A 23,182-nucleotide genomic window follows, 5' to 3' on the forward strand; every position below is an offset into this window, starting at 1 on the left:
ACTCTCTCAGTACAGCCCCAGGAACAGCATGTGGCCATGCACACACTGGACTAAGACACACTTGTGTGTGCATGCGTGTGTCTCTCTCTCTCTCTCTCTCTCTCTCTCTCTCTCTCTCTCTCTCACACACACACACACACACACACACACACACACACACACACACACGTACAAGCCTGCTCCTAGACCAGGGTCAGAGAATGTTTTCTGCTAGGCTTTCTGGGAATCAGCCCAGCTGGGGCCTAAGGTCACATGGCCCAAGTGCTTGTGAGGCCACTGACCTCTGACCTAGTGTTCTGCCAGCCTTTGATAGCTAGTTTTGGTTGGTTTTTTTTTTTTTTTTTTTGCTTTTTTGTTTTTTAACTTTAAATGTGTGGTGCTTTTATTTTGCATGTATGTTCTGTGTTGCTGACTCAGAGTCACCAGGTTCTCTCTCTCTCTCTCTCTCTCTCTCTCTCTCTCTCTCTCTCTCTCTCTCTCTCTCTCTCTCCCTCTGTCTCTCTCTCTCTCACACACACAGCTGTGTAGACAAGCAGTCAGGATATAATGACTCAGGAAGCAGAGACAGGGGAGTTCAAGGTCAGCCTGGCCTGCAGAGTGAGTTCGAGGCCAACCTGAGCTACAAAGAGAGACAGACATCTTTTTCATTTAAAAAAACAAAACAAAACATTATTTGACTATGTCTACTCTTACACACAGTTACACACTATCACACAGAACCCACAGGTACACATTCAAAGACACACTTGCACCCAGTACACATTCCTACACACACACACACACACACACACACACACACACACACTGTGTGAACACTCTGTGTGCCGGCCAGCAGGCACAGGCTGTCTACACAAACATAGGCCCACATGCTCCAAAACCACAGACATGCATTTCTTAGCTCATGTAGCCCTGGTGATGTCGTGGGAAAACACTTTTAACATTCAAACTACAGGCCCTAGAGACAGAAACCAGGGGCCAGTCATAGGTTCAAGATTCCCATGGGCAGCTCTTGAGACCTCACTGTCCCTTGGCTGTCCTGGACTACAAAATAGGGAAACCATGAATACTGTATCTGTAACTTCTGGCCAGGCTCAAAGGTCCTTATTTTTGCCTCCGCTTTAGAGATTGGTCAACTGAGGCCTAGGTTAGCAGAACAGATTTTCCTTAAATCCCCCTCTTGGGAGGAATGTCCCCAGCCTCAAGCAAGCAACAGCCCAGGCACTATGCTCTACAGACTGACAGGAGCCTAACCTCAGAGATCCCTGTGGCCTCATGGCCTTCCTCTGTCCTCTGGTAGCCCGCATCCCTAGTTAAAGATAACCCTGGTATTTACAGCAGCACGGGGGAGGGAGGGGCGACTGGCCAGCCTCCAGGCTCTGAAGTGTTCACTGCCCCAGGCAGGGTGCGACTGCTGCATGACACTAGGCTGATGACTCTCTGTGGCTCGCTTGTTCCTTCTGTAAAATGAAAAGAACATCAGTATTTCCCACTGCTCTATCTAGATCACAGATAATAATTATCTAGATTATCAAGTCACAGATAATAATTATCTAGATTATCTAGATCACAGATAATAATTAACTAGATTATCAAGTCACAGATAATAATTATCTAAATTACAAATAATAATTATCTAGATTATCTAGATCACAGATAATAATTATCTAGATTATCTAGATCACAAATAATAATTATCTAGATTATCAAGATCACAGATAATAATTATCTAGATTATCTAGATCACAGATAATAATTATCTAAATTATCTAGATCACAGATAATAATTATCTGGATTATCTAGATCACAAATAATAATTATCTAGATTATCAAGATCACAGATAATAATTATCTAGATTATCTAGATCGCAGATAATAATTATCTAGATTATCAAGTCACAGATAATAATTACCTAGATCATCTAGATCACAGATAATTATCTGGATGACTTTCTAGAATGTTCCATGCAAAGCAATGGGAACCCAGTCTGGCACACAGTAGACATGTGTTTGTTTTTAGGAAGTGTCCCTTCTTCACTTTATCTTCCTCAAAGTAAACTGGAGTGAGAGTCCGCTGGGATGGCTCAGGCTTGTCACTGTCCCCTTTGCGTCCCTAGTGGAAAGCTCTTGAATGGCTCTCTCTTATTTGTTTTGAGACAGGCACTCCCGGGCTGGCCTCAAATTCCCCATGTAGTTTAGTCTAGTCTCCGACTTTTGATCCTCCTGCCACTGTCCTCTGAGTGCTGGGATCACCGATGGCATCGCCACTCTGACCCTTTACTGGTGTATTCTTGTGTAGGGCTGCGGCTGTGGCCCAGGTAGCCCAGGGCTTTACTTAGTATGCATACGGTTCTGGCCTCTGATAATGCACTCTTGCTCCCAGAGGTGGAGGCAGGAGCGCTGGCAGATCAAGACCATCCTTGGCTTTATAAGAAAGTTCAAGGCCAGCCTGAGCTAAGGGAAGCCCCCATCTAAAATGTTGCCCCCCAAGCCTGACTGAACCCCAAGTGGGAAGCTGTTTCGTTAGCTCACTGAGCCCTCTCCGGTCTGGCGATGGAGAGCATGAATGATCTGATGGACAAATGAGGAAACTGAGGACCAAAGAGGTTGAGTAACTTCTGTGAGGTGACACAGGACTGCCCTGGGCTCCACTCCAGGTCTGTTTGGCTCCTGTCCTCCAACAGCACCAGTGGCAAGAGGCTATGTGTTCCTCAGCCTTCCGGATCCACCCCTCCCCCTCCCCCTCCCCCTCCCCCTCCCCCTGCTCCTCCCCCTCCCTCCCCCTCCCTCCCCTCCTCTCCCCCTCCCCCTCCCCCTGCTCCTCTCCTCCCTCCCCCTCCCCCTCCCCCTGCTCCTCTCCTCCCTCCCCCTCCCCTCCCCCTCCCTCCCCTCCCCTCCCCTCCCCCTCCCTCCCCTCCCCTCCCCTCCCCCTCCCTCCCTCCCCTCCCCTCCCCTCCCCTCCCTCCCCCTCCCCCCAGCAAAGTGCTGTTTCTACTAAGCTAGAACCAACTGGCCCTGTGAAGTTTAAGAGTCTCATACCTCAGTTTCTCTGTTTTTGGAGCAGAGCGGGCAACACTATCCCCATCTCACGGGTTGCCGTGATGTCAGTGAGCCAACACATGCATCGCCGGGCACACAGTGTGCTGGTGCTTGTCATCCCAGCGCTTGGGAGGCGAAGCCAAGGGAATCTTGAGTTTGAGGTCATCCTGGGCCACCCTCAAAAATAAGCAAGCAAGCAAGCATAAAAGGCAGGCACACAGCTTGAGGGGCATGGGAGGGGCCAAGCTGTTAGGTTGTGTCGTGTGTGGTTTTATGAATTTTTCTCATTTAAGGGAAAGCATCTGTCTGAGTTTCTAAAAGTATAGCCTGGGTGAAAACACCCCAGTTGCCCACATATCCTTGAATTCCGACCTCCAAGAAGAGGGTGCACACTATGGAGGGGCCCTGGAGCTGGATTTGGACCTGGCTTCCCGGGTTTAAAACCTGGTTCTGCCTCCACTGTGGCCACCCTGAGCCCCCACCTTTCCTCAGCTGTAAGGGCAGCGGTCCTGCCGAGGGTGACCACAAGGGGGAGCAGCTGGCCTGGTACTGGCCTGGTGGTGCCTTGGCGACAGGGTGGACCACACCCTCTAAGGGAAGGGCTGGCTGGGAACAGCTAGGCTATCCCCCCCATCCCCCAGGGCTTCTCCTCCTAGCCCCTCCCATCTGCAGTCTGCACAGCCATCTGGTCTCCACCCTGGGGACATCCTTCCCACTCTCCCCAACTGGGGTTGAGTGGGGACTCTGATGAGGGGGTTGGTTGGGAGTGCTGAGGGTAGCTCAAACCCTTGGCAGCCCCGCCCCCTCAAAAGCCTTTCAGTTCCTTCCCTGCGCCTTTTCTTCCTATGGCCTCTGACCTCCTCCTTCTGCTGGGCGCATCCCAGGCCACAGCAAGTGGGACAAGAGTGTGGGAGGACACACAGAAAGTACTGGAAACTTGAACCGGGGCTGAGAAGTGAGAGTGACAGACATCAGGCAGAAGGACCAGCACTGAGACATAGAAGCCAAAGTAGAGAGACAAAGACAGAAAAACAGAGACTGCAGGGGGTGGGAAACAGAAATAAAAGAAAGATTGAGAGAGAAAGGTATCGACAGAAAAATCCCATACTCCAGATACAGGGAGAGAGGGACAGGCTGAGGGAGGGAACAAGAAGGCGAGGCAGCTACAGGACAGCGCGGTCAGCGGCTGGATGGAGGGGCATCCCACAGAGATGTAGTGGTCTGGGTCTGGCAGGGTGGGGTCACTGGGGCTGGGGGCATGGGAGGGGCAGGCGTTCTGTTGTTGCTGTTGGCCGCCGGGACTGGGGCAGGAGTGGCCTGGAGTCCCCCCAAGGGAAAGTGCCCTCCACTCTGCTCCTGCTCCAAGGAAAGTACCCTGTGTGAGGGCTCCCCCGAGCTGCCCGAAAGCTTCTCCGCCACGCTCCTGTCACTGTGAGTGCCAGGCCCTGTGTGGGCCAAAAGGGAGGGAGGGAGGAGCTCTGAGACTCCAGGTTTGGAGTCGGGTGCTGGGGTCTCAGATTCCTAGACATCACAGAAGAATTTGGGGATGCCTGAAAGATTTGGAAAAGTGCAAACTGGGGGAATCCCAAAAGGCCCGGGGGTGGGGGTGGGGGCGGTGGGGACACTGAAGGTGCGATATCTAGGGGCTGAGAGCTGCCATGGACCTCGGCCACGTGTGGAGGGCATGGTGGCAGGAGTAGAGGACAAGAGGAGACACCCCAAGGCCAACATGGCAGGCCAGGGCCTCCTGGGCAGCCAAGGGCTCTGATTTAAGAGGGAATCGGAATGGTTTTTCTGCTCACTAATCTCTGCCCATGTCCCCAGCTCACTTGTCAGGATTGGGGTCTCCCAGCTGAAGGCTGGCAGTTTCCTGAAGATGCCATCCTTACACCTACTGTGAGTGTGGCCTGGGTGGATCCATGACGCACTGGTCAAGAGAATGGGTCTTCCTGCCTGTGGGGTGTGTGTGTGTGTGTGTGTGTGTGTGCGTGTGTGTGCCTGTGGGGTGTGTGTGTGTGTGTGCGCACATGCATGGGTGTGTTCAGGCTGTGAGGATGTGTGTGTGTGTGTGTGTGTGTGTGTGGTGTGTGTGTGGGTGTGCGTGCACGCTCATGCATGGGTGTGTTCAGGCTGTGAGGATGTGTGTGCGTGTGTGCCTCTGTGTGTGTGGGGGTGGGTGGGTGGGTGGGTGTGCAGGTGCGTGTGTGTGTGTGTGTGTGTGTGTGTGTGTGCGTGCACGCACATGCATGGGTGTGTTCAGGCTATGAGGATGTGTGTGTGTGTGTGTGTGTGTGTGTGTGTGTGCGCGTGCGCGCTCATGCATGGGTGTGTTCAGGCTGTGAGGATGTGTGTACATCACGTGTGTTTATGGAAGCACCGGCAGCCATTCCCGTAGGCTCACGCTTGCATCGTGTCTTTGGGTTGGATGGGGGGCGGGGGGCTAGGAGTACAGTGGACAGATGCTGGTCTGTAACTCTGAAAACACTGGCTTGCCCCCTTGCCAGCTTACTCACGTCCAATACCTTCTCTGTGATCGAGGATGATGCCTTCATGGGCCTGTCCTACCTGCAGTACCTGTGAGTACCTCCAGAGGCGGAGGGGGTGGGGGTGGGGGAGGGGGAGAAGGTGATCCTGGAGAGGTGCCTGAGCCACTCTGTGACTCCCAGAGGAAACGGGGAGGAAGGGAGGAGGTCCAGGGAAGGAGGCATCTGGACAAGGGCAGGTCTCTAGGAGGAAGACTACAGTGTAGGCAGCCAAGGTCAGAAGTGAATCTCACGCCTATGCACCAATGAAGACGCTGGGGCTGGTGGCTCAGGCCTGTAATCCCAGCTCTTCGGGAGGCTGAGGCGGAGAGATGGCTAATTGAAGGCCTACTTAGGCCCGGTCTCATAACAAGAAATAATAATAAGATTTTAAAAAAGACTAGAAATGTTTCTCAGGAGTAAGTAGGTGCTTGCCTAGCGTGTGTGAGAACCTGGGTTTCAGTCACAGCCTGGAAAACCAAGAATTAGACTGGATACTCCAGGAAGTGGGTGTATGAAGAAGTCAAGGGGGGCAGGAAACATTTCAAGTTACCGGGAGACAACATGAAACTGTGCGGTGGTGACCATGTGGCAATGTGGGGTGTCAGGCCTGGAGAGGAGGGTGGAGTGGATGGCTGTAAGACAGGGCTGCAGTGCTGCTGGCGGCATGGTGAGGCTGGTGTGGACGCTGATGTGCAGGGCGTGTCCCTGGTACCTGATGGAAGAGAAGTGCTGGTTACGTTGCTACTGATGTGCGAGGGATGCTGGCCAAAATGCCACAATAGCGTTGGCGTTATAGGGGATCTTCACAAGGCGTGTGGAGCCTGGTTGTGACTGTCAGGGTGTAGGGGTGTGTGCTTACAGTGTGTGCTGATGCTGTTCATGGCTATGGGTAGAATGTTGGTGGGGATTTTCTAGGTTAGTGTTTTGGGGGCCCTTTTTAGTCTGTTTGTTTGTTTTGTGATGCTGGGAATGGAAACTGGAGTCTTGGGCATGTCAGGAAAACAGTTCCAAATTCATCACTGTGGGATTCTAGGCAGGTGATCTCCCACTGAGCCACACCCCAGCCCCTCACTGGGGGATTCTAGGCAGGGGCTCTCCCACTGAGCCACACCCCAGCCCCTCACTGGGGGATTCTAGGCAGGGGCTCTACCACTGAGCCACACCCCAGCCCCTCACTGGGGGATTCTAGGCAGGGGCTCTACCACTGAGCCACACCCCAGCCCCTCACTGGGGGGTTCTAGGCAGGGGCTCTACCACTGAGCCACACCCCTAGCCCCTCACTGGGGGATTCCAAGCAGGGGCTCTACCACTGAGCCACGCCCCAGCCCCTCCCTGGGGGATTCTAGGCAGGGGCTCCACCACTGAGCCACACCCCAGCCCCTCACTGGGGGATTCTAGGCAGGGGCTTCTACCACTGAGCCACACCCCAGCCCCTCACTGGGGGATCCTAGGCAGGGGCTCTACCACTGAGCCACACCCAGCCCCTCCCTGGGGGATTCTAGGCAGGGGCTCTACCACTGAGCCACACCCCAGCCCCTCACTGGGGGATTCTAGGCAGGGGCTCTACCACTGAGCCATGCCCCAGCCCCTCACTGGGGGATTCTAGACAAGCACTCCACCACTGAGCCACAACTCAGGCCAGGTGTCATGTTTTTAAAAACATTTTAAACATGCATTTATTTGGGGGTGGGGTGGGGTGACAGTGCATGTCATGTGTCACGGCCCACACAGAGAAATCAGAGGACAATTTGCAAAAGTAGATCTTTTTCCATCACATAAGTCCCAGAGGTCAAACTTGGGTTATTAGACCTGGTGGCAACTGCCTGTACCTGCTGAGGCAACCCTGGCCCTGTTATCAGTTTCACGATGTTGTGTGCTCTGGATATACTCATGAAAATCATGGTTGTTCTCACGGTGATGGAGACAGTGTGAATGTTAATGATGACGGTGATGACGGTGGCTCCAGCTGAGGTTTTATAACAATGGTGCCAGTGTTGGCATCGTGGCAGCAGTCTTGGTTCGGATCGCAGAGGTGTGATGTTGAGGACAGTATCTGTGTTGTTGGCGTAGGGTTTGGCCACAGGTGTTGATGGAAGGTGTGGAGATGACAGCATGGTGCTGGGGTTAGCGGCAGTTCCTGGCACCAAGTTGAAGGTGCCAACGGTAGTGTTGACTATACTGGTGCCACTGGTGCCAGGGTAATGGTGGTGGCGCTGGCGGCTGTATTTATGATAAGCTGGCAGAGAACAGTGGTTTCTTTGTGGTCCCTCAAGGTGAGGGAAGAGAAAGCACGCCTTCCACGGATTCCCAGGGCCGTTTTCTCCAGCACCACGGTCCTCCCCGCTCACTCCACACTCTCTCCACAGCTTCATCGAGGACAACAAGATCGGCTCCATCTCCAAGAATGCCCTGAGAGGACTTCGCTCGCTCACACACCTGTGTGTATTTCCACAGCCCAGTCCTCCACCATAGGCAGCCCGACCCACCCTCCAGGCCGGAGCACCTCCCGGCTGTGGCTGACACTCTTTCTTCTCCTGCTCCATCAGAAGCCTGGCCAACAACCACCTGGAAGCTCTGCCCAGATTCCTGTTCCGAGGCCTGGAGACTCTGACTCATGTGTGAGTGCAGTCTTGGGGGATAGAGGGGGGTACAGGGGGGCGGGGGCGGGGCACAGCTTGGGGACGCTTTCAGGGAGGGAGATCTGGGCTTTCTTGGGTAGCATGTGTGACTGTGCTCCTGTTATCCTCTGCTGTCATCCCAGGGTGACATTCTAGACCCTCACCTGGGTTGGTGACTCTGCCTCTAAACCACGGAAACTTGGTCACAGCTTTCCTCCTGGCTTCTCCTCCCAGGGACCTCCGTGGGAACCCGTTCCAGTGTGACTGCCGAGTTCTCTGGCTGCTACAGTGGGTGCCTACGGTGAATGCCAGTGTGGGTACGGGGGCCTGTGCGGGCCCCTCTGCCCTTGCCCAAATGCAACTCAATCACCTGGACCCTAAGAAGTTCAAGTGCAAAACCACAGGTGAAGGCTTCCTGCCCCCTCCTCAACTCCCAGCAGCAAGATCGGGTGGCGGTGGGAGATCAGAGCACAGGGCTGAGGAGATAACCTCTCTGCACCTCAGTTTCCTCACTCGTGAAGCAGGGATATCTGTGAGGAGTTAATGCTGGGTAGTGTTTATCTTTCACAGGCAAGGCTGGCTTTGAACTTGTGATGCCCTTGTTTTCTCCACCTGCTGTGTGTGTGCTGAGCTTGAAAGCATGAACCACCAGACTTGGTTTCTGCATAGCACTTGGTGCCAGCCGTGCCAGCCGTGGGACCAGAGGCCATTATATTGTTGTTGGTGTGTGTGTGTGTGTGTGTGTGTGTGTGTGTATGTCTGTGTATGGGTGTGTGCATTTGAGTGCAGATTTCCCCTGGAGTTACAGGCTGTTGTAAACTGTCCCACTGAGAACCAAACTCCAGGTCTCTGCAAGAACAGCAAGCACTCCTAAGCCTGAGAGCTTACATCTCTGCGGCCCTTGTTCATTGCTATCCTTGTTTTCTGAGACAGCGTCTCACTATGTAGCCCAAGCTGGCCTTGAACTTGCGGCAATCGTCTGGTCTCAGCCTCCTGCTGCCGGGGTGGCAGGGGTGCACCGCCATGCCTAGCTCCCAAGAGGCTGTAAGCATCCACTGATGTTGCTAATATGAAATTGACTCTTTCTCAAAATCCCTCCTTTGTACCTGTTTTGTGCTGGGAGCTGTGGGTACCTCACTTCTTCCTGGAGCTTGGCTTCCTTTGGCTTTTCCACAAATATACAGAATATATTGTGATGCTGTTCTGCGTGCTGCGTCACACGGGAGGACAGCAGCTACTCAGCATGCCCTGAGTCTTGCCGTCCCAAGGCTTCTGTTCAGAAAAAGTCAGGCAACCGAAACAGTCCAGAGTGATCCCTCCGAGATGGGGCTGCACAGGCAGAGGGTGGGGTACGGAGCCCACAGCCTGGGCGGGAAGCAGAGGAAGGGCTCAAACAGCCAAACAGCAAGGAATGTTTTACTTCTACATTTTAAAGTGTGTGTGTGTGTGTGTGTGTGTGTGTGTGTGTGTTTTGTGTGTGTATGTGTGCATGTTGTGTGTATGTGTGTGTTGTGTGTTGTGAGTGTGCTGTGTATGTATGAGTGTATATGTGTGTGTGTTCTTGTGTGTGTTTTGTGTGTGTATGTGTGTGTTTTGTATGTGTATATGTGTGTTGTGTCTTGTGAGTGTGTATGTGTGTGTGTTTGTGTGTGTATATGTGTGTTGTGTGTTGTGAGTGTGCTGTGTGTGTATGAGTATATATGTGTGTATGTGTGTGTTCTTGTGTGTGTGTTGTGTGTGTATGTGTGTGTTGTGTGTGTGTGTGTGTGTGTGTGTGTTAATGTGTGGGGCCATGGCACATGTGCAGATGTCAGACAACAGGTGGGAGCCGGTTCTCTCCTTGCACCACACAGGCTCTATGACTGAACTCAGCCCCATCAGACTTGGTGGCAATGCCCTTACCCACTGAGCCATCTCACCAGCCCAGGAGGGGACATGATTTTCTAAAGATTCTTCTGGGCCTGGTGGCACATGCTTGTAACCCCAGTACTGGAAGGGCGAGGGATGGAGGAAAGTGGGGCCAGTGTGAACTATCTCCAAATGCAAAAACAGCACACAGAGAAGCCCTGTCTTGAAAAACCAACTGGCCAAACAACTAAACAAGAGCAAAACAAAAACCCAAAGGACTTGGGCTGGTCAGATGGCTCAGTGGGTGAGGACACTTGGCTCCAAGCTTGATGGCTGCGTTCAACCCCCAGAACCCATGTGATGGAAAGAAAACCAACTCCCACTTGACCTCTGACCTCCACATGTGTCACGCATGCGACCCCACACATAAACGCCAGTGGGACCAGATGAGCTGTCTGCATGGGCAGGGCACCTCCTAGTTGCTGCCCTTCTTTTTAATGGTTCAGGTCAGGTTGTGACCTCCCCATGTGCTTTTAGGTGTGGGAAAAGGAGGTAAAAGCGGCCAGGTCCAGCTCACGTTATGGTCGCATGATGAGGTGAATATCACATTTCGTGTCTGCTGTGATCTTGATCACATCTGGGGAATGTTTTAGTAGGTGTGCCAGGGCATTCTGGCTAGGCTGCCTGATGGTCATCTCCGATAGATGGAAAGTGTGTGTGTGTGTGTGTGTGTGTGTGTTACTATAGATTAAACTCAGAGCCTTCCTTATACAGATTAGGCATTCTACCACTGAGCCACCCCCCAGCCCCTCACTGGGGGATTCTAGGCAGGGGCTCTACCACTGAACCACACCCCAGCCCCTCACTGGGGGATTCTAGGCAGGGGCTCTACCATTGAGCCACACCCTAGCCCCTCACTGGGGGATCCTAGGCAGGGGCTCTACCACTGAGCCACGCCCCAGCCCCTCACTGGGGGATTCTAGGCAGGGGCTCTACCACTGAGCCACACCCCAGCCCCTCACTGGGGGATTCTAGGCAGGGACTCTACCACTGAGCCACACCCCAGCCCCTCACTGGGGGATTCTAGGCAGGGGCTCTACCACTGAGCCACACCCCAGCCCCTCACTGGGGGATTCTAGGCAGGGGCTCTACCACTGAGCCACACCCCAGCCCCTCACTGGGGGATTCTAGGCAGGGGCTCTACCACTGAGCCACACCCCAGCCCCTCACTGAGGGATCCTAGGCAGGGGCTCTACCACTGAGCCACACCCCAGCCCCTCACTGGGGGATTCTAGGCAGGGGCTCTACCACTGAGCCACACCCCAGCCCCTCACTGGGGGATTCTAGGCAGGGGCTCTACCACTGAGCCACACCCCAGCCCCTCACTGGGGGATTCTAGGCAGGGGCTCTACCACTGAGCCACACCCCAGCCCCTCACTGGGGGATTCTAGGCAGGTTTGTCTTCTGTGCCCCCGGTTGGGGACAGTTGGGGAGAGTGAAATTTGTTGGATAGCTGGCTGCCTGAGCCACATATCCTCAAGTGCTCGTGGTAACAGAGTGTAACTCATAGCAATGTTTTTGTAAAATTAACTGAGTCACTAAACATGCCGTTTGCTTTGTTTTGTGTTTCTGAGACAGAGTCACGCTGTGTAGCTCAGGCTGACCAGCCACCAGACATCCTCCTGCCTCAGCTTCCCAAGGCCGTGACCACAAGCATGTGCCACAGCATCTGGCCAAAACCTGGTTTCCAAGGGACTATTTGGTGATGCCACACAGCTTTGAAAAGACAAACATTGGAGTTTCTGAGAGCTAACACATCTGTAAATGAAAAGGTTTCATTCTATAGGCCCCTATATGGTAAACACTATGAATTCTCATTTCAAAGATGTGTCAGCTAACCAAGGCCCAGCAATGGGGTCCCCTGCCCACCCCCAGGCACCCCTGACTCTCTTGCTGCCCCTAGAACTGTCCTGGCTCCAGACTGTTGGGGAGTCGGCACTGAGCGTGGAGTCCTTCTCCTACCAGGGGGAACCTCATATGGTCCTGGCACAGCCCTTCGCTGGCCGTTGCCTTATCCTGGTCTGGGACTACAGCCTGCAGCGCTTCCGGCAGGAGGAAGAACTGTCCGGTGAGCTCCCCTCCTGCCCTGGCCTCTCCCCTCCTATCCCCGGGTGGGCGGCCACTGATTCTGACTGTGTCCCACTCTCCCTACAGCGCCCTCTGTCGTGTCCTGCAAGCCTCTGGTGCTGGGACCACGCCTCTTCATCTTGGCTGCCCGCCTGTGGGGAGGCTCACAGCTGTGGTCTCGGGCCAGCCCTGACCTGCGCCTGACTCCAATGCAGGTCCTAGCCCCTCAGCGACTGCTGCGACCCAATGACGCTGAGCTCCTGTGGTTGGATGGGCAGCCTTGCTTCGTGGTGGCCGACGCCTCCAAGGCTGGCAGCACCACACTGCTGTGCCGCGACGGACCCGGCTTCTACCCGCGCCAGAGCCTGCACGCCTGGCACCGCGACACCGACGCGGAGGCCCTGGAGCTGGACGGACGGCCACATCTGCTACTTGCTTCGGCCTCCCAGAGGCCTGTGCTTTTTCATTGGCATGGTGGCCGTTTCGAGAGGCGCACGGACATCCCTGAGGCAGAGGACGTCTATGCCACGAAACACTTTCAGGCCGGTGGAGACGTGTTCCTCTGCCTGACAAGATACATTGGGGACTCCATGGTGAGGCTGGAGGGCAGGCAGTGGAAGCCAGGCCTGATCACTTCTGTTGACCCTCATTTGACAGGGGGCTGGGCCACTGTTTCAGCGCAACCCCTCAATGGTGAATACAGGCATAGGTTCTAACACTAAGTCTCACTCACCTACGACCAATCGCTGATGAATTCTAAGCAAGCCCCACCAAGCCAGGCCCCAACAATTTTCTAGTGAATTCCAGGCATGAGCTTTAGTGGTGAACCTCTCTCTCTCTCTCTCTCTCTCTCTCTCTCTCTCTCTCTCTCTCTCTCTCTCTCTCTCCTTCGAGACAGGGTCTCTCTGTGTAGCCCCTGGCTGTCCTAGACTCACTTTGTAGACCAGGTTGGCCTCGAACTCACAGTGATCCGCCTGCCTCTGCCTCCCAGCCTTACTGGTGAATTCTAAGCAAGAGCTTGCCTGCTGAACTACAGGCCTTGGGGTCTCAATATGTAGTCCAGGCTAGCCTCAATCTCATGATTGCCCTGCCTCAGCCCTGTGCTGGTATAACGGGGGTGTGCCAACATGACCTGCTGGAAGATTCTGATTCTACTCGGCTCTGTAACTCTAGAACATTCCAGGATGATAGTTGACTCAGTCCACGCCCTTCCCACTGGGATACTACACCCTCAAGGATGAGTTGGTGTCAGGCCCTGCTCACTGCCTCCAGGATTATCAGAGTGAGGGGTTTCCAGGGGGAGATAGGAGTGGGAACAGAAAAGGTGGAAACTGGGTGATGGTGTGGCCAGAGCAGACGGGGCAAACACATGACACGGGAGAGTAAGATCAACAGACCGTTGCCAGGCATTCCAGTGGCATGTAAGGGAGAGAGAAAGGTCTAGAACAATGCCTTGCTCTGAGCAGAAGAATGTTATATACAGGTTTTAAAAGCTTCTGGGTGCAGTGCTGGTGTCACACAGGTGTTGTCTCAGCACCAGGGAGGCCAAGGCAAAAAGATGGTGAATTTGAGATCAGTCTATTAGTCAATGCCAGCCTGGGAAGAGTCTAAAAAAAAAAAGCTATGGGTAAACTGAGGACATAACGGGTCAAGGACGACAGGCAGGCCAGGTGCCTCATACCCAGGCAGCGTCTAACTGGCTTCCAAATCCCTCAGGTGATGCGGTGGGATGGCTCCATGTTCCGTCTGCTGCAGCAACTTCCATCCCGAGGCTCCCACGTCTTCCAGCCACTGCTGATTGGCAGCGACCAGTTGGCCATCCTGGGCAGCGACTTTGCCTTCAGCCAGGTCTTTCGCCTTGAGCCTGATAAAGGAACCCTGGAGCCACTACAGGAGCTGGGGCCCCCGGCCTTGGTGGCACCCCGAGCCTTTGCCCAAGTCACCGTAGCGGGGAGACGCTTCGTATTCGCAGCGTGCTTCAAGGGCCCCACACAGATCTACCAGCACCACGTGTTGGACCTCAGTGCCTGAGGCTGGCAAGGACCCCGGATGTGGTTGTGGGCACCCTGGGACATCCGGGTACCCTCTCGGGCCTGGCCTCTCGGCTGTGCGTACAGACCACTAGCCGAGTGCATCAGCCTGGGTCAGGCTTAATTCACCTTTTGGAGGATCTGCACCTTAGGGGCCAATGGGAGGAGGTCTCTGCTCCCGAGTAAGTTTGGGCCCTTGCAGTCTGAAGCCACATTTTGCCCGAGGACAGATGCCCCTATATACATCGACTCGGGGAGCTCAGCCTGGGCCACAGCATGGATCTGGGATATGGAAGTCAAGAGAACATTCTGCAGAGCTCCAAGAGGTCTGGCCGTCCTGCTGCCTTTAAGGTCCGGTTTGATCCTGTTCCATAGAAAGCACTGAGAGTATTCCTTTCCACTCAGACCCAATCTGACCGTTGGCTTTTGTGGAGGAGTACGTGTCTCTGTGACGTCACGGTTGCTGGGCAGTTTCCGGGACTGGGTTCTTTGCTGCTTATGCTAGCATCCCCCCCCCCCCAGAGGCTGATTCGGGCCGGGTTTTTTTTTGGGGGGGGGGGTCACTCCTACGCATGCGCAGAAAAAGTGAAGCGGTAAAGTGTCGCAGAAATCCCTGGGTACCGCTTCCCAGAATGTGACAGGGGCAAGAACAGAAAGTGTGAGTTCAATAAATGTCCTGCGCACTCGCCGCTCGCCGCCACCCCTCGCCTCCAGTCTGTGTGCTCACGGCGGGAGGGTCTTGTCGAGTGGCAGGTGATGGTCCTGGTCTTTTCAAAGGTTTAGACATTTTTTCCGTGGTGGGGCATGGGGATCAGTCTGTAGGTCCTGATGGGTACGAGGAGGGTCTCAAGAGAGCCTGGGGTCAGTGGAGGGTCTCACTGTGTGGCTACTATATGTTATTAGTGGTGTCCTAGGGGAGTAAAGGTCTCATGGAGACAGCTGGCATACGGAAAAGTCTCATGATATAGTGAGGTCTCAGCATGAATGAGGCCACAGCGGGGGCATGGCGTGCAGGGGGCGGGGAGCTAAACTATCTGGGTAGCCCCAACAAGGTGTGGTGACCCTATTATACGGTTATTCACAATGTCAACCAGTATACCCACACTGAATGCAATTAGGGCTCCTTTTCTCTCTCGAAGTGGAGTCCCTAGTTTACCATTAGAACATCTTAAGTGGCACAGGAGGCTGCCCAGGGAGAGAGAGGAGAAGTCTCTTGTCTGCCATCAGGCCATGACACAACACGCAGTCTAGGAGGGATTCAGTCACAAGCTCCTGCAAACCTGCGCCCGCCCTGGTCAAGGCCTCCAGGCCCAGCCCCGCATCTGCCCACCTCCTGGCTGCTCGCAGCCACACTCCAGACTGCACACGGAGTCTCTGGCTCAGCTGAGCATGATGTAAAAATCATTTTATATTAAAAACAAAGAGCCTGCTACCGTGAAAGGTAAGATGAGGCCCAGGCAAAGCAGTGTCAGGTCAGGACAAGACTGGCAGTCTCAGGGTTCTAGCCCGCATCCAGAGTCAGGGCCTGGGCTCAGGGCATTCCACGCTTTTTTTTTTTTTAAACTGGTCCACCGTCAGCAGTTGTGAGCAGAGCCTGGTAGAGGGAATGGGGCTCAGTATGCAAGAATCTCCCCAGGTACTTCTCCCCAGTGCAGGAATAATCCCATTTCAGCTTCCTCTTGTGATTGTCACCCCCACGCACCATCCCCAGCCATCCTAGGTGTCATACCTGGTGCAATGAGACGTGGCCCATCTCCTGGACGGTGACTGGGGAGAAAAGTTATAATGTCCAAATAAATCCTCCCCTGTTGGCACTCTTCCCTTGGGGCTAAAGGATTCTCAGCTTGCCCAGTTTCTTGGTGGGTTTTTCCACTGTAGCTTTATACAAAGCTGGGGACAAAAGCCCTCTAGGGAGAGGCCTAGGGGACCTCATGGCAGAGTGCCTAGGCCTGTCCTCTTAGCACAAGGCTTAGCTTTTGGGGGACACGCCCAGAACCCATCTCACCTGGGCTTCTGGCTGAACTTGCATTTGCACTTCCCACCTGTTGGAGAGGGACGTGGTCAGAGGAAGGAATGCCCAGTCCCTTCCCTGCTCTCCGCCTCCCCAAAGCTCCTGTACTCACTCAGAAGGACTATGATGCCCAGGGCACAGAGAATTCCTGCACAGATGAGCCCGCCCACTCGGAGGCTGTGCCAGTCTGAGAGGGAGACAAAGGAGACCTCAAAGCTAAGCCCGGGTCCTCCTCACCCATCTGTCCCCCCAAACTCACTTGACAGCAGCAGGAAGAGAAAAGCAAACTCCAGCCCCATTGTTCACACATTGCAGCTCACATCCAAGCAAACAAGATGCTTCATGCCCATCCGGGTGTAGAGAAGCCCTCCGAGGGGAAAGGGTCAGTCTTGGGGATACAGAGTCAAGGGAGGGTGGGTCTCGAGAGAGATTGGTCGAGCAAGGGCTCTTTGAGGAGGGCCCCGTTGGGCCAGAGAGCTGCAGGAAGTCAGAGGTGGCCCTGACATATGGAGGAAGTAGGCAGCAGGTGCAGAGGTTCTGAGCTGGACCTCGGGTGAAGGGCAGTGGAGAAGGAGAGGGCAGGGGGCAAGGGGCAGCTCCTGGCGGAAGCCGGAAGCGGAGAAAGTTGGGGTAGAGGCTTTCTGGTGGTTGACCTGAACCTAAGCCCCTTGTGGATTTGGACTCAGGTCCATCTTGAATTTCCCCTCAAGGCTGCTTTTCCTTTCATCTCCCTGGATGCTCAATGATCCAATCCAAACGCTTTCCTGTCCTGGCCCCTGGGCCACTGTGAACTGCCAGCCATCCTTGTGTGGGACCCTCAGCATAAAATAATGCACAGGACTGGGAAGACGTGAAGAGAGACCTCGTTCTTACCATAGTAGAAAGGGCTGTCTTTGTCTGCAAAGAGAAAGGACACACATGTGATTCTGAGATGACGGCAGGGGTCTTGGGTGAGTGGGATGCAGAGGTGGGGGCTCTGACTTACCTTCAGGGTCATTGGCATCCAGAGCAGGCAGGCCTGAGGGGAACAAGTAAAAATGAGTGATGGTTGAGGTGGCCTTAGCAGAATTCTCAGCAGGCTCCATGGGGGTTTGCTGCCTGTGAGAAATGTCCCATGGGGGAACAGTCCCACCTCACAGTGCACAGCATCTAGTCCTACCTGGACACGTATCTTCCTGGAGATATGGGCGCGCGCACACACACACACACACACACACACCACCACCACCACCACCACCACCACCACCACCACCCCTGAGTCATGCCAACACTTTGCCGCCAGAAACGAATCCTATTTCGGGTAGTTTTTGGCCACTGAGTGAATGTTTCCAGACACGCGGCGGCTGGGCCACGCCTCCTGCAGGAGACGCCTTGTTGTTCAAGGCAGCAGATGGTTCCTGTTCCCAGGACTGCTTCCTCCACGCCCGCCCGCACTGCTCACGACCCACCTTCCTTGGCCCCACCATAACGACACTGCATGGTTATCAGCTCTGCTGGCCATTCCCCGTTTGAAATGACTCACAGTCGGCAACTTCAATACAGCCTTAACATCCCTTTTCCAAATAGAATGCTACTTGTGCCCAAAGAATAATAAAGTAGTGTGGTTTAAGAGGGTGGGGGAGAGGGACTGGAGAGAAACAGACTGCACGTGCAGAGGACCCAGTGTAGTCCCAGCACCCACGTGATGGCTCACAACCATCTGACGCCCTCTTCTGGCTTTCACAGTCACCAAGCACATACACGCAGACAAAACAACCATTTAGTAAATAATTAAAATTTAAAAAGGTGGCTCTCACCTACAGAAAGACACCCAAGGTTGCACTCTGGCTGCCACATGCACACACATGAACACACACAGCCATGCACACGCAAAGAAGAGGGAGGAAGGAGCCGGGCGTGGTGGCGCATGCCTCTAATCCCAGCACTCGGGAGGCAGAGGCAGGCGGATCACTGTGAGTTCGAGGCCAGCCTGGTCTACAAAGTGAGTCCAGGACAGCCAGGGCTACACAGAGAAACCCTGTCTTGAAAAACCAAACCAAAAACAAATAAAAGCAAAACAAAACATGACAACAACAAGGCATAAGGATTAGATTCTGGCTGCGAGCTCATCTGGCTTTGGCCCGGGCCTGAGCTCTGCCAAAGGGTTAGAAGCAATGCTTGATTATATGTGAGGCGCACATGCTCAGGGCCCACTCCACCCAGGCCCTGTTGCACTGCTGTTGGAACATTAACTCACTTAAGCCTCGCCGAAAACCCCTGTGACTAAGTGATCTTTTTAATCTATGTTTTCACAGATGGGGAAACCGAGGCACAAGGTACTTGGGTCACCTACTATATCACTGCTAGGCCTCCAGTTGCATCTGGGCAAACAGTGTAGGGAGGCTATGACACATCACAACAGTACTGGGCCGAGCCTTTTGCTTGGTGTCATCGAAGATTAAGTGGCATCTCCCAGTGGAAACACAGGTGGGGAGGTGGTGGGGTGGGAGGGAAAGAAGAAGGGAGAAAGAGGGGGGTAGGCAGATCGGGGGGGGGGGGGGAAGGTGGTTTGGTGGCCCGATACCTACCTCCTAGGAGGAACAGGAAGCTCAGAGCTACCTCTTGCATGTCGCAATGCCGACCTAGAGGAATCCAGAGAACAGGCCCAGCCTTAGCAGGGTGACCAGGACGTAAGGCCCCGTGACTCCGTTTTACCTGTTGCTCACCAGGAACACAACCCAGGGTACACACAGGAAAGCTGGCAGTGAACCTGAAGCTCACTGGTCTGGAAGATAAGGAGCCCCAAAGTCAAGCGGGGCTGGGCGAGTACTTGGGTACAAAGGGACAGGGTTTGTGTTCGAATTGGCCGTTTTCCTGTGAATGAATCTTCTCTTGGAGGGGGGAGAGTGGGGTTTCGCTTGAATTTGCCATCCCTCTGCCTCAGCTCTCCAAGTGCTAGGATTACATCTAGCTTGTTACCCTCGTCTGCAAGATGGGGAAACTGAGGCTCTGAGACAGGAAGGCTGATGTCCACAATGACTTGGTTCGGAAAGCAGGGTTTAAACAATGCCTCTCCCCCCATCAGCTGCTCATAACTCAGAACCGCGAGGGCCTGAGGGTGTTTGGGGAATAGGGTGACAAGAGCCAGGTGGCAGGAGGCCCGGGTTCCGGGAGTGGCTCCTACAGACAGCTTGGAGCCTGCCCGGCTCTGCCCACACACGGATGGCTTCTAGCTGGGGCCTGAGCTGACTCCCTGGGCTGCTGGGCGGTTGTATAGGTGGGGAGCAGGGAGTAATGTCAAGCTGGCGAGACGCATGGAGAGGGAGGCCTGTCTGTAGCCTGACCTCCATTTTCTGCCCCACTCCGGGGTCTGTTACTTCAGATCTCACTGAGCGTTGTCCCTAGCCCCAGCTCAAGTCGAGCCGTTGCCCCTCCAGCCCCTACCCCTGGCTCAGCCTGTGTGTTTACTCCTCACCTCAGCCCCTGGTGGGCCTCTCCTGGCCACAAACACTCCATGGTTCCCCAGCGAGGCTCACTCAGCACAGAGTTCCTTTCCATACAGCTCTGGCATTAACAGTCTGTCTGTCTGTCACCCTGAGGCCTGTAATAAACTCTTGGCCTCTGTGCATCTACTCTTGCCCTGCTCAACTGCCATGAGCTCATTTGCACACGTGCATGCGCACACAGAGACAGACAGACAGACAGACACACACACACACACACACACACACACACACACACTCTCTCTCTCTCTCTAATCAAGATGGCAAGTGCTGACACTTGTCCCCACTCCCCCACAGGCTGGACACTGTCCAGTGACTATGTAGTGGCCCTTTGATCCTTTAATCCCTAGAATCCCCACCGTCACCTTTACAGCTAACTTTTTTCACCCACACCCAAGCACTCGCTTAGAACGGGATGGAGCCACCAGCCACCGTGTGCTCGCACAGACTGCTCTATTTATCTGGGAAATCCCTCAGCTTGTTTATTAGTCTGAGTCAGTCCCGGCCTATCATTCAAGCTACTAGGAAGCTGAAGCAGGAGAAATACTAATTCAAAGCCAATCTAGAATACAGAGTGAACACAAGGCCAGACTGAACTATTTAGTGAGATGTTGTCACAAACTAAAAAGTTAAAGATACTGCTCAGTGGTAGAGCCCCTGCCTAGAATCCCCCAGTGAGGGGCTGGGGTGTGGTCAATGGTAGAGCCCCTGCCTAGAATCCCCCAGTGAGGGGCTGGGGTGTGGCTCAGTGGTAGAGCCCCTGCCTAGAGGGTCTAGTAATGGAGGCTTGCTTAGCCTGATCTTCTGGCCTTTGATACCCTTTACACACACACACACACACACACACACACACACACACACACACCATTAGTTCAGATTGAGCATATATTTCTTTTAGGAGATTTGGTGACTATTTCTCAGACCTCTATGGCCCCAGCAAGCTTTGGGGAGCTGGAGTAGTGGTTAGGGGTACAAGCGGTGGGTGCCTGTGGTGTAAGGCTGCCTGCCTCCTGATACTGTCACCAGTGTGTGTAAAAACACTATCCTTGACAGCTGAGTGCCCAGCCCATGTAGGCATTTTTCTCGATTCAGCCCTGGCTCCCTCACATCATCTTCACAGCGTGATGAAATTGGCACTGTCATGATCCCACACTGTTGTCACAGCCATCACATCCGAATTCATCCTAATGTTGTATGCTCTGTTGCCATGGCTGCTGGGTCTCACGTCACAACTCTACAGACCTCTCCAAGGCCTCAAAGGTCCACAGCCTCCCATCCCCATAAAAACAAACCAAAAATTTTGGAGCCTGGGCAAAGGTTGGGGAGTGGGGGAGAGACTGATTTTTCATCCACAACCCTGCCTCTCCAAGCTTGGCCCTGATATTCCTCGGGCTGCGGGAGCCCGGAACCTGCCGTCCACCCTCACTGTCCTGTGCCTGCTTCTGCGAGAACCACAGTAGGAGCCAGTGCAGGGAGAGCCTGGGGGCACCGTCATCTACTTCCTGGCTGTGCCAGTCAGGGGACAGTTGCTACTGCCTGCCTGTTGCACTCCCTCCTCCTCCAAGAGGGTGGAAGGCGGTCACACCTGCAGGGGTGTGCTGCATAAACTCTTGTTATCTGACTCCCCCACATCTCCTAACCAAGCCCCGCTTTACAGCCTCCCTAGATCACCCCTCTTTCCTGATACTCATTTGTCATCCATGTGCCCCAATGCCTATCCATAAAGATACAACCCCACTCTTCACCCTCCAGTGCACGTAAATTACTCTTTTTTTTTTACTCAATTACCCCTAGATACCCTCCCCCTCCCACCAAGACCTCCCTCTCCCCAAATCATGATACTATGGTGTAATACTTCCTGTCCACCCAGATACCCCCACCCAGTTTAGATACCTCTGTTAAGCAAGCCCAGACTTCTCATCCACTCAGAACCCCGCTTCCAGGCTTCCCCAGTCCTACTATGAATGCCAGATGGGGTTACCCCAGTTGTCTGGTCCAGTCCCATAGGAGCAAGCCATAAGGGTCAGTCAGCAGACTCCCCAGAAGAGAATCTTTAAGCTGGAAGACTTTAGGGGTCTTTGACCCCAGTTTCTATGTAGTAGGGACAGTCAGAGTCGAGTCAGGGAGAGTGGGGGAACAGAGCTCCGGGAGGAAGAGTCCCCCCCCCCCCACCTGCACCCCAGGCCGCTCACCTGACCAAGTAGCTCAACAGGCTGAGAGGTGGTTCCGGGAGAAAGCAGAAATGCGGGCTGCCACGCTGGGGCAGCCTTTATCCACAGCTGCCACGCCCTGAGCAAACCTGGGCAGGCAGGCACAAGTCAGGTCTCCCTGAGGCAAGAAAGGGACGCCCCCACTCCATTCCTCCCTTAAAGAGACAGTTCTTCCTAGTCTCTATCTACAGGAGCCTTAGGTGACGCGGAGGGGATCAGGGTGGGCTGCGGAGTGGCATCTGAAAGTGGGAAGGAGCTTTGTCCAGTCTCCTGAACCCCTAAGGAGAACGGGATGAAAAAGGCTCTGGGGTCCTTAGTGGCAGGCCATCCTTTTGGGGTGTGATGTGGGGGAAAGTGGAACACCTGCATGACCCTTCTCTGATTTAGGTTGCAGTGGCGGCATGGTGGGGGTGGGGGTGGGGGCAAGGAGCTTTATCTCTGTTTGAGGCAAGGTGTGACTATGTTGCTCCGGCTGGCAGGGACCTCACATTGGAGGTCAGGCTGGACTTGATCACATGGAGATCCACCTGTCTCTGCCTCCTCCTGGGATTCAAGGCGCCAAAGAGCCACCAGTTGTAGCTTTGTTTCGGGGGTGGGGCCGCCAGCATTTACAGGGAGTTAAAACCTTCTCTCCCTCCTGGATTCTCCCCGCCCCCCCCCCCCCCAGACAGGGTTTCTCTGTGTAGCCTTGGCTGTCCTGGACTTTGTAGACCAGGCTGGCCTTGAACTCACAGCGATCCACCTGCCTCTGCCTCCCGAGTGCTGGGATTAAAGGCGTGCGCCACGCCCGGCTCCTCCTGGATTCTTTTGTTGGCGGGGCTTAATAGAAGATACTAACATGGGCAAAGTTGTAATAGGAAGGAGCCGGTTGAATGGTGGGTAAGAGGTGGGGGGAGTTGTGAATCTTGGGGGGTCATAGACCAGGCCCCAGAAGACTGAGAACGGAACTGGCTGTCCATGTTTCTCCCAGAGACTCGGAGCTGACGGGTGGACGCTCCATCTACAAAGTGTGTGTGTGGGCGTGGATGTCAAAATCGCCTTCCTCCACTGAGATGAGCCCTCTGTACTCCGCCCCGCCCCCCCGCCCTCCTGCTTTCCCTGTGCCCCCCTCATGGCACTCCTTCCGCCTGGGGTCTGTGCAGGCTCCCACATAGTCCTGTTGGAGGTGCCCCCTCCCCCAAAATTCTGCCTTTCTTACACAGAAGGACTTTTGTCTGGGGGCTGGATGGAGAACAAGGCACCATTGAGTGGTTGGCAGAGGATTGGGGTCACCGGGAGGGGCAGGGCCAGGAAA

General features: G+C 54.3%; 2 protein-coding genes across 3 annotated transcripts; one reads left to right on the forward strand and one right to left on the reverse strand.

The window, feature by feature from the left end:
* The first annotated feature begins 2,991 nt into the window (after positions 1–2,991).
* LGI4 (leucine rich repeat LGI family member 4) lies at positions 2,992–14,885 on the forward strand. 2 transcript variants are annotated; one of them, XM_084771464.1, is made up of 9 exons: positions 2,992–4,468; positions 4,862–4,933; positions 5,542–5,613; positions 7,929–8,000; positions 8,109–8,180; positions 8,415–8,584; positions 11,914–12,156; positions 12,243–12,748; positions 13,872–14,885. In XM_084771464.1, the coding sequence occupies exons 1-9, from the start codon at positions 4,296–4,298 to the stop codon at positions 14,184–14,186; spliced, it is 1,695 nt and encodes a 564-aa protein (XP_084627590.1). In that variant the 5' UTR covers positions 2,992–4,295; the 3' UTR covers positions 14,187–14,885. The 2 variants fall into 2 exon arrangements, with proteins under 2 accessions (XP_084627590.1, XP_084627591.1); XM_084771465.1 differs by having other exon boundaries at positions 2,995–4,468; positions 11,992–12,156.
* Positions 14,886–15,564: 679 nt separating this feature from the next.
* On the reverse strand, positions 15,565–21,977 carry FXYD3 (FXYD domain containing ion transport regulator 3). Its single transcript, XM_084771481.1, has 8 exons — positions 21,871–21,977; positions 18,764–18,817; positions 17,182–17,214; positions 17,070–17,093; positions 16,309–16,383; positions 16,191–16,227; positions 15,915–15,952; positions 15,565–15,779 (listed from the first exon to the last, which is right to left on the reverse strand). The coding sequence occupies exons 2-8, from the start codon at positions 18,801–18,803 to the stop codon at positions 15,760–15,762; spliced, it is 267 nt and encodes an 88-aa protein (XP_084627607.1). The 5' UTR covers positions 18,804–18,817; positions 21,871–21,977; the 3' UTR covers positions 15,565–15,759.
* Between the last annotated feature and the right edge of the window lie 1,205 nt (positions 21,978–23,182).

The sequence above is a fragment of the Acomys minous genome (assembly GCF_964271855.1).
Source record: "Acomys minous genome assembly, chromosome: 20".
Lineage (NCBI taxonomy): Eukaryota > Metazoa > Chordata > Mammalia > Rodentia > Muridae > Acomys > Acomys minous.